We start from the raw sequence: 17,255 nt of genomic DNA, 5'->3' as shown, positions 1-17,255 counted from the left end.
GTGCATCTGCATACATTTCTGGTTCAATAAAGGCATTTTACAGTTTTCATGAAGCAAAAGTTAAGTATCAAATCCTGAGGTATCTTATGATACTTGGTGCTTCTACTTCATGGTTATAACAGAAGGTTTATGTAATTTTTATTTTATTTTAAAAATTATATTAAATCTATACTATTTCTAGTTCTTAAGAATACATTGCTAGAAAATTAAAACCGGAATCCATGTGTTAAAATGCCCTCGGTAATTCACTGAGTAATTCACTGAAAAATAAATATACAGAAACCCAATATGTTGTACTAGTAACATGAGCGAAAACATCATGTACTCAGACCATAACTGCTTCTCAGAAAGCTCACTGCTACAAAGCCCATATTTAATGTTAAGATTCATAAATAACACAGGTCTTCATTTTGGACTAGTGGCATTTAATCAGAAAATACTTACTGTTCTGTTCTTCCCCAAGAACAACCAATGTTTCAAGAACTTTAATTCCTTCTTGGACAGCCAGAAGTTCCGTGCTACTGGCTGGTCTGTTTTTCTCCACAGCTTTCAGCTTCGCGACCACTAGTGGGGCTAATGAGTGGATGTAGGGAGTAGAAAGCGCGCGATTGGAATGCTGGAAGACCGAGAGGAGAAGCTGGTAGCATTTGGCTTGAACCTATGTAAAAGAGAGATTTTAATTAATGCAGCAGGTCTGAGTCACACTGCACCTAACAGCTTCTGAAAAGGACAACAATGGAACTTCATGCTAACAAAATGAAACTGGCGATTAGAGAAATTCCTTATACATGAGTTACCAAAATCATCAGGCTTATATAACCAATATTTCTACTGTGTGGGAAAGTCAGAACTAGAAAGCCTGATTTCTTTTCAATTCTTCCTTTAATGTATAATTGTCTAATTTTAATGCAATAGAGTAAGAGAGGCTAACAAAAGACTGAATAAAGCTATAAAAACACTATTTAGATGTGTCAACCCCTTATGATTCTTGGAAACAACTGTTTATATCAATTTCTAGGACTAGAAAGGAGAGTCCCATTGGATATACCTAGATTAGATAAGCCTCATACTAGCTTTTTCTTTTTTTGTCTCTTGAGGCAAGTTCTCATTATATAGTTCCAGTGAGCATGGAACTCACTATGTAGACCAGGCTAGCTTCAAATTTGTAGAGATGGGGTAGCCTCTGCTCCTGAGTGCTAGCATTTGTCATCATTCTCATTGTGTACATTTGTTTCAATACTTTGTCAGAAAGTAAACCACCATTAATTCCTCTGCAAATAGAAAAGTGTGAGGGTGAGTTTAAGAATACAGGTCCCTGAGCTACAAATCTGAAGATTTTTAAGGAAACTCAGCGTGGAGGCAGGAATGTTCTATACTGATTTTCTTTTCCTGGTGTGCAGCATGTTTGAGAAGCCTTAACTTGGACTTTGACAAAATAAACCATAAAACATGTTCATTGAAAGATGCAATAGTGACAGTGACGCAGGCCTTTTAATCTCAGCACTCAGGAGGCAGAGGCTGGCGTATCTCTGTGAGTTCAAAGCCAGCCTGGTTCACAGATTCCACAGATCCCTCAGATTCCACAGATCCAGTTCTGGGACAGCTAAGCTACACAGAGAAACCCAGTCTGGGGGATAGGGTAACAGAAAAGATGCAACAATGTTATCCTTTAACATCCTTGGTATCACTGAAATAAATAGTATGAAACAAAACCCAGGTAAAGTCTCTAATAATTATGGCTAGGTTAATAAAATATTTCATTCATTAGATAATTTCGGCATATGTGAGTATCTATATATGTCACTTGGAGCACATAAACACAGAGCTCTTAAACAGCTTTTCCATTTAAAAGTCACTCTACAGGCTGACCATACAGTTATGCAGGTAAGAATAGGTGTGGTGGCACACAAGTACGTGCACACACACAGACATCACACATATGCACACAGTACAAATAAGGAGATGCAAAAGATGAAGCCGTACTGCAGGCATGGAAGTTCTTGTCACACGCATCATCAGCTCTTAGTGGGCTCACCTGAAGACCCCTGAGAAAGTAGGCTTTGGTGGGGTAACTCACCCATGGGTCACATGAGTTCAGGGCACTTTTAAATCTGTTCACGCAGCCATTCTGCAGGGACTGCACTCCTATTATTTCACTGCTGGCAGACCACAGGAAGAGCACAATGGCTGTAAGCATGCTCGCTTCATCAGGCGCGGGCATACAGTCATCTACGAAACAAAAGGCAAGTAACGTGGGGAGATTTGGGGGTTACAGACGTGGACAACACTCTTCCAAGGTTTACCAGAGTATGTCTCAACCTGAAAAATACAGATTACAAAATTCTCATTGTGGAACTATGGTAGGAATAAATGCTTCAGGCACACTTTTTAAATTGGTGTGTTAAAGTTTGACAGGAAGCAGACAGTTAAGACAGACTCTGCAGAGCACTTATTATAGAAACGAGAAATGCAGCATTATAATGTAGAATTGTGGCAGACGCCATCTTGACAAAATAATGAAAGTTAGATTTGCCATGGTGCTGCATAACCATAAACCCGGCAGAGGGAGTTGGAGGCAGGATTATCAGCACAAATTTGAAGGCAGCCTGGTGACAGAGTGACATCAGGCCAGTGTAGACTACAAAGTACAACTTTGTCTTAAAAAGGAAAACCCAAAGGTCTAAAGAGATGCCTCAGCAGTTGAGGGCACTGGCTGTTCTTCCAGAGGATCTGGGATCAATTCCCAGCATCCACACGGTAGCTCATGGTTGTCTGGTGCTCTATTTCTAGGGGATCCAATGCTCTTGTACAAGCACACATGCATATGGAAATTAAATAAATAAATAAATGAAGTAGATTTTGTTTGTTTATTTGCTTCCTTATTTGAGACAAGGTCTCTCTCTATAGATTTGGCTGACTGTCCTAAAACTCACTATATAGACCAGGCTGGCCTCAAACTCAGAGATGCACTTGCCTCTGCCTACTGAGTGCTGGGACTAAAGGTGTGTGCCACCAACCCTGGCCTAGACATTCTGGTGGCCAAGACATTCTGGATGTTGGACAAAGCAATATTATATGTTGTCTTACATGACTGTCTGAGAAAGATATACATTACTTATGTGATATTCCTGCTCAAAAGGTATAAACTGAATGTATATTAAAACAAGGGGAGAATTGAACAACTATAAATCAGGGAACATTCTACACAATAGGTGTCCTGTCGTCTTCAAATCCAGGAATATGCATTGACTGCATGCTCGTGATCCTAGCACTGAGGGGTAAGGGGGGGCAGAGAGAGGAGTATCCCTGACTTCCAGGCTAACCTAGTCTATGTGACTTCCAGAACAGCCAGGGCTACACAGAAAACAACAAAACAGAATAAAACCAAACTCGGAATACTATAAAAGATAAAGGCTAGGGAAATGTCCCAACGAAACATGAGAATAACGCAGAGAAAAAGGCATTCTTAGGACAACTTCCGAAATTTACATTTGAACAGCAATAACACTGCATGATTGCTAAATTCCTAAGTTTGGCAATTCTTTTGTGGGTATTTAAGGAATTTCTCTGTTCTTAGGATACCTATGAAGTATTCAGGAGTAAAACCTCACAAAGATGTCGGCATATTCTCAAATGGCTCAGTAGAGTTAATTAAGATGAGGAACAGTAGTGATATATTAATTTCACCAGGGTCCAATGGAGTGGGAGGCAGTATCTAGGACAATACTGGACAATACTGAAGTCCACAAATCTATTCTCCACCATCTGATTAAAGTTTGAAATTCTTTCAAAATCAAACGTTCTAAAAATGACGAAAAGTATTGCAACAGTTTTAAAGGACTCATTGCTCCCTGGAGGATTTCTGAGTGAACGTACACACAACTTTTAAGTGCAGATCCTCAATTCTTTAAATAAGAAACATTCCAGGCTGGAAATGCTCTCCATAGCGAGCCTGCCCTCACTGTCTAAGGACTGGGATTAGATATGAGCCTTGATGCCTGGCTGTGAAAAGGTTTCAAAAACAAGGTGGCAGACTTTTCCTTCTTACTCTGTTTTCACAGCAATGATATTTTATTTAAAAAGAAAATACAATTTAAGTAGGAAAAGATAAAAACTATGAAAAAGTACTTTCCCTGAATTAAAAATGAATATCAAAATGGTTATATTCACCAGTACAAGGACAATACAAATTGATGTACAGAGATTAGATTAGCAGATGTTGCTGATGGAATCATAAATTCATAAAGACACAGTGGACATCAATTTGGCATTATCTGATGAAAGTGCTGTTAAAAAATATGTATTCTCAGTCCTCATATGTGCCATTAAAAAACATGAGGAATCTTTAAGGATGTTTATCACAACTATCTTTGTAATTGTGGAAAATTAGAAATTAAAAAACATACTCATTAACAGATAACAAGTAACTGGCAAATTGATTAAAAAGATAAAATAATGAAATTTTACTAATATAATAAATTTACTTAATTAAAAACATAAACAAATACCATATATTTCATAATTACTTATCTTACTCATTATAAGCATGAACATATACATATATATTTGCTAACTAATACATATTTTTTTAATATTTTTATTTTCTATATTTTTGTTTGCATTCCAAATGATTTCCCCTTTTCCAGATCCCCGCTCCCCATATGTCCCATAAAACTTCTTCTCTCCATCCATTCTCCAATCACCTCCCTCCTTTTTCTCTGTCCTTATATTCCCCTCCAATGCTACATCAGTCCTTTCCAGGTTCAGGACCCTCTCTGTCCTTCATGGGAGTCATTTGCTATGCAATTTGTGCCATGGGAATTCAGAGCTTCTGGGCTAATTAATATTAACATATTAATATATAATATGTAATTAACATATAATATGTAATTAACATATACTAATATAATTAACATAAAATATAATTAACATATTAATATTACATATTAACATAAGAAATCCCTCACTTCTATATACAAGCATAGGATAAAATATTTCAATATCAAGACTGTAGTTTTATTTGGGGATATGTTAGGATACAGTCATAAATATTTAGTCTCCTCTTTTATTACTTTTTCTCTGGAGATAGGGCCTCATTATATTGGCTCTGGCTGGCCTGGAACTCACTATGTAGACTTGGGAGGCTTTGAGCTCACAGAGAAACACCTGCCCTGCCTCTTATAGGGTAGCAGGATGTGCTATCCTGTCCTGCTATGATTTTGTTATTTTCATTGCAACACATGCCAGACATTGTGGTATATTTCTGTAATCTTAGGAATCAAGAGACTAACATGGGATGATCATGACTTTGAAGGTATCCTAGGCTTCATAACAAGGCCCTGATTCAAAAAATAAATGAAACAATATCAAAAGGAGGAAGAGGAAAGAAGGAGAGAGGGAGGAAAGGAGAGAGGGAGGGAGGAACAGGATTCCAAAGGGAGAGAATAAGAAGAAAACCTGTAAGTAAGCATACATGTACCAGTACATGTCAGTTCTGGGTCTATACTGTCTCTCCTTTTAACCTGGGAACATGCATATAAGCACTTAGAAAAAGGTTTTTTAGAGCCCATGCTCTTGGAAGATGCATTTATACTTCAAGTCTGAGATGTGACAAAACATCTCTTGGGCTGATGCAGTGTTGTACAGCAGTCTCCTGACAAGGTTCTTCAAGTCATAATTTATTACCAAACAAACATCTTTTTTATTTTTAAAGATCTGTTTATTTATTTTATATACATAATATATATATAAATATGAGTATACTATCACTGTCTTCAGAAACACATGAAGAGGGCCTTAGATATAATGACAGATGTTATGAGCCATTATGTGGTTGCTGGGAATTGAACTCAGGACCTTCAGAAGAGCAGCCAGTGCTCTTAACCACTAAACCATCTCTCCAGCCCCAGGAACAAACATCTTCAGAAATTAAAACTTTGAAAACTCAGACAGGCTACCTGGTTGAGAATATTCCAGGATGCAGGCAAGAGTGCTCCGAATTAGAGCTGTCCACTGTCTCTGAGTTTCCTCAGTTTTGGCCATGGACAGAGTCACGATACTTTTTATTCCCTGAAGAGCTGCACTGACTGGGGCAGGAACCTGGTTGTCCGCAGACTTTATTGCTGTGTCTTTCAATATTCTTGCAATTAAGAACAGAATTGTGGGCAGGATTGTCATACATCCTGAAATAAAAACAAATAAAATAAAATATTTTGTAACTCCTTCAATTCTCCCATGATAACTGTTTCCATCACACAGACACACAGACACACACACACACACAGACACACACACGCAGATATATACACAGACACACACAGATACACACACAGATACACACACAGACACAAACAGAGATAGATACACAGACACATATACACACCACATACACACATACACACACACACACACACACACACACACACACACACACACACACTGTTTTTAAACAGTTAACTGTGTTCTTCTCCCCCTCAGATAAGGGCTCATGACTGTGTTCACCTGGCTTCACACTCCTGCACTCAAACAATCCTGCCTCAGCATCACTGTGCCTGGCTGACAGTGATTTAATATTAATTCTATCCTTGATTTTATTCAAAATTTACTGTATTACTATCATAAATCAATATCTAAAAATGACAAAGAGCCACATCGTTTTTAAAACAGAAGTGGCATTTTCATTTTTGTTCCAACTGAATCTCGGTTTTCTTACGTCCAATGGTGGCTATATAACACTGCCCTTCATAAGGGAAGAGAGGAGAGCCACGAACAGTCCAAAACTAGCCACACACTCTGAGTAGCCTGGGGAATCTAAGATATGTAATCACCTTTCAGTAGGCAAGAGTCAACTCAGGTCAGGGAAATAAACTCCTGAGCAGAGAGTGCAGACAAAAGCATCCTAGAGCCTGAGCCTGCCCTCACTGAGGCTCCTTCCAAGAGACCGAGATGGAGAAGTCACCAGTTCATGCTTGCCAGGTAGGCGTCTGAAAGGTCTGCTTGGGCTGAATGGGCCCACACACTTCCTGGGACTGTTTTGGCTTTAACACTGAGGGAAGTCTATTCCGTGCCATAGTTGTTCAATCTACTGACAACTATCACCTTTATTCACCAGTTCTTTTCAGTGCTCCTTACAGTTGACTGTCACTGTCTTCAGGCATGCATTAGTTAGCAATGACACTCATGAATGGGAACCAGATTATAAAACAGGAGCTGTCATTCTTTCCATGTTTGTCTGCTGACTTCATGTCTTCCCTCAACCTTCAGGTGTTCGTTTGTTTTATGATATTGGGAATCAAAACCAAGATGAGGATTTTGAACATGTGGGCAAGGCTACATTAGGTTGTAAGCTTTAGAAATTTTAGTTTTTTCCAGGCTGTTAAAGGCAAACTAACCCTTTAAAAAACTTCTCATTTAGCAGCTGAGATTTAAGAAAGGAAACAGAAACTGTAAAAATCAAAGGACACTCATCTTTGTCTACTTCCACATAGCACACTCTCAAATACTGATCAATACACACCAGCCGGTGAACAAAGCGATGGCAGATCTGAGAGAATGGCCACCGTGGCTGCCACCAAGCGAGTACTTTCCTCTGACAGCTGAGTTTTCGTGACCATGTGACTTGGAGAGTCCAACATCTTGGTACTCAGGTGTGGCATATGCCGTACTAAAATGAACATCATCAGCTCCATGGTTGCAAACACAAGGGACTTTCCAGGAATGAGGCCACCGGTGTCACCCCCTTCTCCTAATGTAGGACAGGACTCTTTTTCCACATCCTCTTCATCTTAGGAAAAGATATAATTTGACATTTCCAGCAAAAACATACACAAAATAATAAGTATATTTAAAGCCATTTGTAAAGGATTTATAAGTCAATATGTAACGGGTGCCATCTGCCCTTGGTACAGTGCTCAGGCTGGAAGAAACATCCTTGAAAGCCATGAGCAGGCCATTTCACCTGGAAAATCATTGCTAGGCATTTTATTAAGTTTGTACTTCACAACAGGAATAACAAATATGCTAGGTGAACCACATAACATTGATACTTTGGAATGGAAGAAGTAAAATAAACTATTTTCATTTTCATTTTAATTTTGTTTTGAGACCGGTCTCTAGTCCAAATTGACTTTGAATCTGCTATATGGTGCTGAACAAACATTGTACTTTTTCATCTTTTCGTTTCTACCTCCCAAATGCTGAGATTACAGGTATGTCCATCATGCCTGGTTATAAAACTCAGAGTGTAGAGCTAGAGAGATGGCTCAAGTTAAGATAGCAACCAGTTAAGAGCACTGGTTGCTCTTCCAGAAGCCCTGGGTTTGATTCCTGGCACCCACATGGCAGCTCACAACCATCTGAAAGTCCACTTCTAGGGAACCGATGCCCTCTTCCGGTCTCTGTGGGCCCCAGGCATGCATGTGGCAAAACAGCCATACACATAAAAGAACCAATTCCAAACCCTGGGGAACAAACAAGGTTTCTTCCAGTGCTTACTTAGAGCGCTTCTCTTTTCCTGTCCATAGTCCTGAGCAGCCCTGACAATCTGCTGCACAACTCCAGTGACCAGCAGATGGATAGCGGGTGGGTTCCAGGTCAGTAACAGGTGGTGCAGGACACTTAGCAGCTCAACACCAATCAGCTTTTATAGTTAATACAAATGCAGTTAGTTAATTTCAGTTTCAAATGACAGATGTGTACTATTAAAATCTGAGAAAATACAAATGCAATAATGATTTTATAACTAAAATTTAATATATGAAATAAGAAGAGTGAGAGATCACATTTTCTCCTATAAGATATTCAAGCAACATATAGTATTTAAATATTTAAATGTTTTATATGCAGAGATTATTATTCTCCTACTGGAATAAAACACCTAAGCTATTGGTGTTGCTAGAATTCAATGTCACTGAAGTTCCTAATTGCCCACCTAAGCTGAGGAATTGGTGTGTTTTCAGTTTAACAACTATTACAAACTGTAATCATTTTTTTTAAAGATTTATTTATTTATTTATTTTATGTGTGTACATTGTAGCTGTCTTCAGACACACCAGAAGAGGGCATCAGATCCTAATGCAGATTGTTGTGAGCCACCATGTGGTTGTTGGGAAAAGAACTCAAGACCTCTGGAAGAGCAGTCAGTGCTCTTAACCACAGACTGTAATTTTAGGTCTCTAAATTTTTCTTCATCTAACTGATACAATGAGCTTGCCATAAATTAAGAAACAGAAAAGAAAGTTAATTCAGTCAGAACTCTCCTCTCTTCTCTTAACACAGGAACGCCCCTACACAGCTTGGGGCACTGTTCAGTCAGAAAGTGCTGGCTCAGCATACATGAGGCTCTGGAGGCATTCCCTCAATTGCAAAGAAATTCACAACCAAAATACATCCCAGTCTGTTCCTTATTCTTCATGTTCTTCACAGATCCTAGCAGGCTTCCAGGGACTGAGAGACCAGTGCCTCTCCTGTCAAGCTACTCTCCTCGGTAACTGAATGTTCTAGACTTTCTTACTTAAAGCCCCTGCAGGCCTCCTCTGCCCTTGCTGTAGTCCTGAATCTGTCTGTACTTTCTTCCCTTCCATGTCCCTGCCTCTCCCAGAGTATCCCTTGCCCCTGAGAGCTGCTGGCTTTTGCCCTACTCCCTCTTTTGCCCTCTCTGGTCCCCACTGCCCATCTAGTTCTCGATTTTTGACCCATAACTGCTGTTTATCCTCAGGTTCCCAATATGATCCCCTATTCACCTTCGTTCAAGTTTTCTAGACTACTGTTCTCTGGAGGATTAGATAGAGAGCCTCATAACTGGTCTCCGTGCTCCCTTCTCAAACCTCATAAACCAACCTCTTCAAGGCTAACTGTATAATCCTTCTGTGTCTGTCACTCTCAGTCATCTATCTACTTTTCTATCTATATGTGCTGATGCTCTTTAACTGAGTTACATCCAAACAAAATTAATCATCCTTCTATTTAAACATTGTTAAGCATTTCCTTTAGCTTTCAGTATGGAGTCCAATTTCCTTTGTTTGTAAAGAAAGCTTCACGTTTGGCCTTCCCAGCCTTGCCCAGCCCCACCCATGATGTCTATCTGCCTTACATCAGTGACAGTAAATGACTGTACACCCTTGAACTTGCCATGCACTCCTGGATCTGGTTTTTGTATTTGTGTTGCTCTTTCTCAGAAGGAAACTTGTCCCTTGGCAGTTCCTCTCTAAGATCCCATTCGACTACCTCTCTGTGAGAAGGTGTCCTTTGCCTGTGCATCACAGTGCTGTGGCCCTGGGGGCTGACCCCCATACTCACTACTCCCGATCTAAGATGGTAAAGCCATGGTGTGTAGCTGCAGTCTAACTCTGTGTAGTCATCTAAGAGTAAGGAGACACAAAATCCCTTTTGTTGGTATTAGTTACACAATCTTGTTAGCAATATACAATGTTTAATTCCAATGTGAGAAATTTATTCCAAGATAGATGCAATTAAAACATAGCATACAATTATCCATTATAGAAATACACTGTACCTGATCTTCCACAATGTGGATTCGTGCATAAGGAGAACCCAGTAAGGTATGTAAGGCCTGCAGGCATGCTGTAACATGTTCAATGGGCTCCTCTGGTCGAGGGGAACAAAGAAACTGTATACTCACACCTGGAATGCACAAAGTAAAACCATGAGTCTTCAACACAAAACACTTGTGTTGCTTTGATATAATATTTTTCTCTATTTTTCCCAGATTACTATATACTTATTTATACCAGGAAGTTAAAAAATGTTTTCTAGGCTACACAGACAAACACAATATGGGGTTGTAGTGAGTGCTTCAATTAATTTAATATTTAAATTAGGTGTGTTATGAAGATAATCACTTTTCAATTTCTAGAATTAAAAAATATACAGTACATTAGCCAGACAGTGGTGATGTTCACCTTTAATCCCAGTACTTAGGAGGCAGAGACAAGTCTATCTCTGAGTTTGAGGCCAGCCTGGTCTACAAAATGAGGACATCCAAAGCTACACATTGAGACTTTATCTCAAAAAAATATACTACATTAAGAATAAATTTATGACTATTTTACTACTTTCACTAAAGAGTTGTCCAACAATATCGTATACATATGTTTTTTAAGATTTAATGATGTGTGTGTGTGTGTGTGTGGTTTGTTCCTGTGAGTGTGCATGCCTGCAGAGTCCAGAGGACAGTGTCAGAGCCACTGGAGCTGGAGTTAGAGCAGTTGGGAACCCACCTGAGGGGTGCTAGAATTGAACTTAGGTCCTCTCTAAAAGCAGTAAGTACTCTTAACCACTGAGCCATCCATCTCCCATACAAGGTTTATAAATGCCCAGCTAAATACAAGGCTTGTCCAAACAAGTGCTCACAGTGTACAAGGCCAAGACTCTGGTGTTTTACATATTTTCAACTGTGAGATCTACTTAAAATTTCACTAATTTCACCTACTAGTTGTCTTACTTTGCACTTCCAGAAAAATATGAGATGACAAATTCCCTGCAGAATATTAAATACATAACTAAGAACACTTATAAATTAAAAATTATTGAAAACCAAATCATAAAATGTTTTTTCTCCATTGGACAATAAATACCAATTCAAAACAGCAAGTTGAATAAAAAACCGTACATTTTTTTCCTTGAAATACCAATACTGTTCTGTGAGTGAACATTATGGCTGAGCATTTACAGTAGTTCTAGATAATTTGTAGATAGAAATTCATCTATTTCATAAGTGGAGCTGAAGGTCCTTGTACTATTCTTTCTCTGAAGTGTGCTACACAAGGCTTTACACAGCATTGCAATGAGAGCTCCAAGCTCTGCAGCGGCAGGGCCTGGAGTGCATCACAGTGAGCCCACCTAGGGTCAGGTGCATTCTGTCCTTGTTAACTTCTGGCAAGGCTTCCGCACTAGCCATTGCTCCTGGAACCTGCTTTAAACTGACCGCTGGGGAGCGTTTCTGTACACCAGACTCAGTTGTTGCTTCTGTGCACTCTTGACATATAAATCCTGTGCTGTTTAACCAGAGTGCCACTGCATGGAGAATTGGGGCCCAGGAGTTCCGGTAGTGAAGTCTTGCTGTATCAATGGTTTCGGGAGTATAAAATGCTCCCCCTGTGGGAAAAAAAAAACCAAATCAAGTAAAAACATACTTTCTATCTTAGTCAGGGTTTCTATGCCTGCACAAACATCACGAACAAGAAGTAAGTTGTGGAGGAAAGGGTTTATTGAGCTTACACTTTCACACTGCTGTTCATCACTAAAGGAAGTCAGGAGTGGAACTCAAGCAGGTTAGGAAGCAGGAGCTCAGGCATAGGCCATGGAAGGATGCTCCTTTCTGGCTTGCTCAGCTTGCTTTCTTACAGAACCCAAGGCTACCACGCCAGGGACGGAACCACCTACAGTGGGCCCTCCCCCGTTATCACTGAGAAAATGACCCACAGCTGGATCTCATGGGCATCTCCTCAACTGAAGGTCCTCTCTCTGTGATAACTCCAGCCTGGTCATGGTGACACACAAAACCATCCAGTACACTTTCTGTTACAAAGGTTCACACATTTAAGAATAACATAGGCTAGCTGAGATGCCTCCTACAAGAGTGCTCTGGCAACAAGCTCCTCTCTGAGCCTCCCGACCCCCGCCTTCCAGCCTCTCCTCTCTGCAGCCAGGGACAGCATGTAACCTATACTGTGCACCCCTGGTGGGACTAGCCGCACTTCTTCAAGGCACCGGCTCCTGATTTCTGCTCTCCTCTCCCCCCACCTCTCATTTCTACTGCCAACACTGAGCTGCTACTATCTCCTCGTTGTCACCTGATGGTGCCTGATGAGAAGTGAATAAAGGAGAACTCAATGATTATCATTAAAATATTTGAGAAGAAGGCTCAGTTTTGAGGAGGAATTTTTCCTAAACAAAAAACATGTTCATAATGGTGTCTCTATTGATTCAACAGGAGAACTAGTAATATGATATAAGCAAAGGCCTTAGGAACAGGTTTTGGCTTGACTATAGTTTACATGAAAACACAATCACTGGGCAGCACAGTACAATACTCGATCAGGGTTAAAGGTCACTAGTTGTTTCCTATAGCTACTTAGAATGCTCTATTTGTACCGCTATCACTACAACATCGCTAATGGTTTTGCTTCAGTTAATAATAGACTCCTTGCTGTCATACCCTGAATTCACAAAACCAGTACAAAGGACATATACCCTGAAGGAAATAGTTCCAGATTTACGTCCACAAATTTCAAGATGTTATTATGTTACTGTTGGTTCTAGACCCTGCCAAGTCCATTTTATTATTAGTTTGAACTCCATAAAAGCAAACTACCACACATAATACTTACCATCTGCGGGAAGCTGACTGGAAAACTCAGCTGGTGGAAGTCAAAAGTGCATAGTCTCTCAATGCTGCCAGCCACAGGCGGCTGAGTGTCGGCAGTTCAGGCTGCACCAGGGTTATTAAACTGTCTGGAGGCAGTTCGTCTATGCCACCATAATCGTCGTCATCATCATCAGTATTTTTCATTGCTCCCTTTGGTTTTGACTCAGCTTCTTTCTTAATATTCATAGCAACCACATATACCTAATAAGACATTCATGAGTTGACAATATGGTTTAAATAAAAATTGGAATATTTTAGATTGTTATAATCATGCAGTTACATGACCAACAGAAAGTGGTATAAATATTAGGGCATATATAACTTTATGATTCTTTTATTTGATGTTTTGTTTTCTTTTTTCAAGACAAGATTTTCTGTGTAGCCCTGGCTGTTGTAAAGCTCACTCTGAGGATCAGGCTAGCTTTGAATTAACAGAGATCACTTGCCTCTGACTCCTGAGTGCTGAGATAAAAGGTGTGCGCTACCACTGCCAGTCACTTTCTGAATTCTTGATAACTACTACAGAGAGACTTTGCCTCCTGCTTCCCAAGCATTTTTTTAAATGTATCTGATTTCTAACTATTCATCTCAAGTAGGCTTCCCTGAGTTAGTCTGGCATCCTGGGTCCATTTTGAAAGTCTCTCGCAGCACAGAGTATAACTTCCTATCTGACGCCTCTTTCCCAGGCTTACTAGACACAATCAAACAGCATTCAAAGAAAAGGACTGAGAGAAGGGAGGTGGCCAGAGAAAGGATCACCATAAATATCCCCCAAATCTGCCTCCTACATAGGCCTTAAATGATACTTAAGAATCTTACAATTACAGCAGATAGCCGATCTAAGAATACAATGTACTTGCCACATGTATTTTCTGTGTCCTTTGTAGTTTGTGACCTTTTAAAAAAGACATGTAATAGCAAGTTTCCTAAAGCATATTCAGCGTAATTTCTACTTGAGTTTCTTTTTTAACATTTATATTTAGAATCTGTACAAGCGATAACACAGTGCTGGAAAATATTAATTAAAACAGGAAAAGGGCCAGGCAGTGGGGGCCTTTAATCCCAGCACCTGGGAGGCAGAGGCAGGCAGATTTCTGAGTTCGAGGCGAGCCTGGTCTACAGAGTGAGTTCCAGGACGGCCAGGGCTACACAGAGAAACCCTGTCTTGAAAAAAACAAAACAAAAAACTAGAGAAAAGGAGTAAAACAAGCAAGTGAGAAAAGCAGCTGCAGTACACAAAGTCGTGAAGGCTCCTCTCACGCTCCAGCACTGCTCCTTGTGTCTACTGAGGAAACTAATGCACGTGCCTAACATGGAAAGCTTCTGACAGATAGAGGAATGCTTACAGGAAACGTCAGGGAATGAGAAAATTTCAGGGAAAAAAGGAGACTACAAAGACAAAGAGCATGAAGGTGATGTGAGGATGGGGGGGGAGAGTACCTGACCAGAGCTTTGAACTCTTCATATGAGCGCCTGCCTGCTATCTACTCTTGTAGAGAGGAATGGCTGAGGGGCTGCAGAGATGTTCTATGGTTACATAAGACAACGTTCTTATCCTTTGGAAATACAGTTCAAATGGCTCAAGGGTAACATTTTATTTGTTATTTTTATTTCATGTGTAGGGGTGTTTTGATTACATGTAGTTCTGTGTACCATGTGCAGCCAGTAATTGAGGAGTCCACAAAAGGATGTTGGGTCGCCTGGACCTGGAGTTACAGACAATTGTTAGCCATCACATGAGTGCTGGAAATTGAACCTGGGTCCTCTGAAGAGCAGCTCATGCTCTTAACCACTGAGCCATTGTTCCAGCTCCAACATTGAAAACGTCTATGCAGACTTTCTACTTGTGCTCCATCTCTAACCCAATCACTTTGACTCTTACTGCCATCATTCTTCCAGCAAGTTCTTGCTATGAGCAATCATGTGACAAAGGGCAAAGGGCATATTGCAGCTCTCCTCAGGCCTTATCAGTATTTGATACAGCTATCTGCTCCTCTACTGCGTTTGGCTTGTGTGAATACACCCTCTACTTTCCTTCAGTCTTTCTTATATCACTGCTATCCTCCTGTTCCCCTTCCCACTTCCTCTCAGTTCACTGAGAGTCTTCTTTTATTTTATAAATCTACCATGGTGGGTTTCTCACTCAGCACTCTCTCTGATCTCATCTACTCCCATTGGTCATCTAAACGACTTACAGTACCAAACCAATTTCTCCAATCCAGTCTTTTGTTTGTTTGCTTGGTTTGATTTATGACAAAACGTTTCTCTCTGTAGCTACAGCTGTCCTGGAACTCACTGTAGACCAGGCTGGCCTAGAACTCACAGAGATCTGCCTGCCCTCTGCCTTCCAAGTGCTGGGATCAAAGACATGAGCTACCACCCCCTAACTTAATCCACTCATTTTTTAACTGAGCTCCAGGCTCATGTAATCAGTCACACACCTATAAGCAAATAATGGTATTCCACTCCTCCCAACCCTGCCCAACAATGCCAATCACAGGAAATTCCATCACCATGCTCAGGACAGAACCTAAAACAGCTTCTTGCTTTTCCTTCAGGGCCAATTAATCAACTCATTCTGTCAATTCTTCCTCCTAAATGTCATTTGAAACCATCCTTTTCCCCCTTATTCTAATTGCAAACAACCTAAAACAACTGTTATCATCATTCTCCTACAATATCAAGATTCTCAGCTTACTGTAAAGGAGAATCCAGTCTCCATTATGCATCGAGGACAGAATGGAGAAAGTACAGATCTGATCATGTCACCTGCCTTTCAAGTTCCTTGTTACAGAATTAACTCCAAGGTTTTACTATCTATGAACATCTGCATGATCTGGCCCCTGGCTAGCTATCCTTGCTTTCCCACCTTGCTTTCTACTGTCCATACTTTCACCTCTTCCAGGTTTAACCACACCTTTAAGCACATCATACCTCTCATATAGAGGCCTTCCTACTTTTCCCAATGAATACTCTGGTACTGTGCTGGTCTGCACACTAAATCCTATTCTACATAACATATCTTTAGTACTATTTTTCAGGAAACTAATTTCTCAATGTCTGGCTTATGATAGGCCCTGTGTTATATACTCCTTATGGGAAGTGTATGCCTTTTCTTTTCTGTTTTCTGTTTGTTGAGAATCAAAACCAGGGCCTTCTAAACGCTACACAAGTGCTTTAACACTGAGCAATATCCTCAACCTTTTACCAATGTTCTACAGCCTCCCTAGCTCTTACCTTCTTTGTAAATAGCTATTGTTAACGGTCTCCTTAGCTTAAGCCTCATGACAAAGGCTAATCTTGTCTTATTTATATAACTGTCTGCAGTAGTCTGCCTTGTACCTTACATCTAACAGGCAATCCATAATATTTGCTGAATGGACACATTGAACATTGCAATGACATCAGCAGATCTCAGAAGCCATCAATCAAGTGCTAAGAAATACAGTTCTAAGAGAATGGGACCACAGACTGCAAGTTCTTAGCTAGGAAATAAGCAGTTCATCAAAATATTTCTTAAAATTTAAAACAAAAGTAAATAAAAGAAAAGAAGATAACTATTGAAACTTAAACACTAAAACATATAATCCAGCCAGTATGTTTGTGTTTTAGTCCAGTTTGGTCTTTGGACAAAGACAATTTAAAGCTCTCGATAGAAAATGGTGAATGACTGTATACTCACACAAAGGCTTGGAACAAGGCTGGACAGATTGACATGTCGTGGGGCAAACATGTGAAGCTCTTGAAGGCAAGAGATGGCAGCTGCCTGAAGCAGAGAATCAGAGTGGTCCTGGGTGATGGCACAATCCACCAAGCAAGAAGAGCGGATGGTGGAAATGGTGACTGCATTTCCTAATAGGAAAATAAA

General features: G+C 40.1%; 1 protein-coding gene across 1 annotated transcript in view; it reads right to left on the bottom strand.

Moving 5' to 3' along the window:
• Positions 1 to 17,255, bottom strand: part of LOC127687599 (HEAT repeat-containing protein 5B-like) — an 80,763-nt gene that overhangs the window by 2,260 nt on the left and 61,248 nt on the right. Inside the window, 10 exon segments of the mRNA XM_052186400.1 lie at positions 445 to 658; positions 2,078 to 2,229; positions 5,958 to 6,182; positions 7,517 to 7,783; positions 8,494 to 8,638; positions 10,514 to 10,641; positions 11,860 to 12,114; positions 13,350 to 13,383; positions 13,385 to 13,588; positions 17,070 to 17,239. Coding sequence (XP_052042360.1) covers positions 445 to 658; positions 2,078 to 2,229; positions 5,958 to 6,182; positions 7,517 to 7,783; positions 8,494 to 8,638; positions 10,514 to 10,641; positions 11,860 to 12,114; positions 13,350 to 13,383; positions 13,385 to 13,588; positions 17,070 to 17,239 — 1,794 coding nt within the window.

The sequence above is a fragment of the Apodemus sylvaticus genome, chromosome 6, assembly GCF_947179515.1.
Source record: "Apodemus sylvaticus chromosome 6, mApoSyl1.1, whole genome shotgun sequence".
In the NCBI taxonomy this organism is placed as follows: domain Eukaryota; kingdom Metazoa; phylum Chordata; class Mammalia; order Rodentia; family Muridae; genus Apodemus; species Apodemus sylvaticus.
Note: the sequence above shows the minus strand (reverse complement) of the source record. Positions and strands in the feature narration are given on the sequence as shown.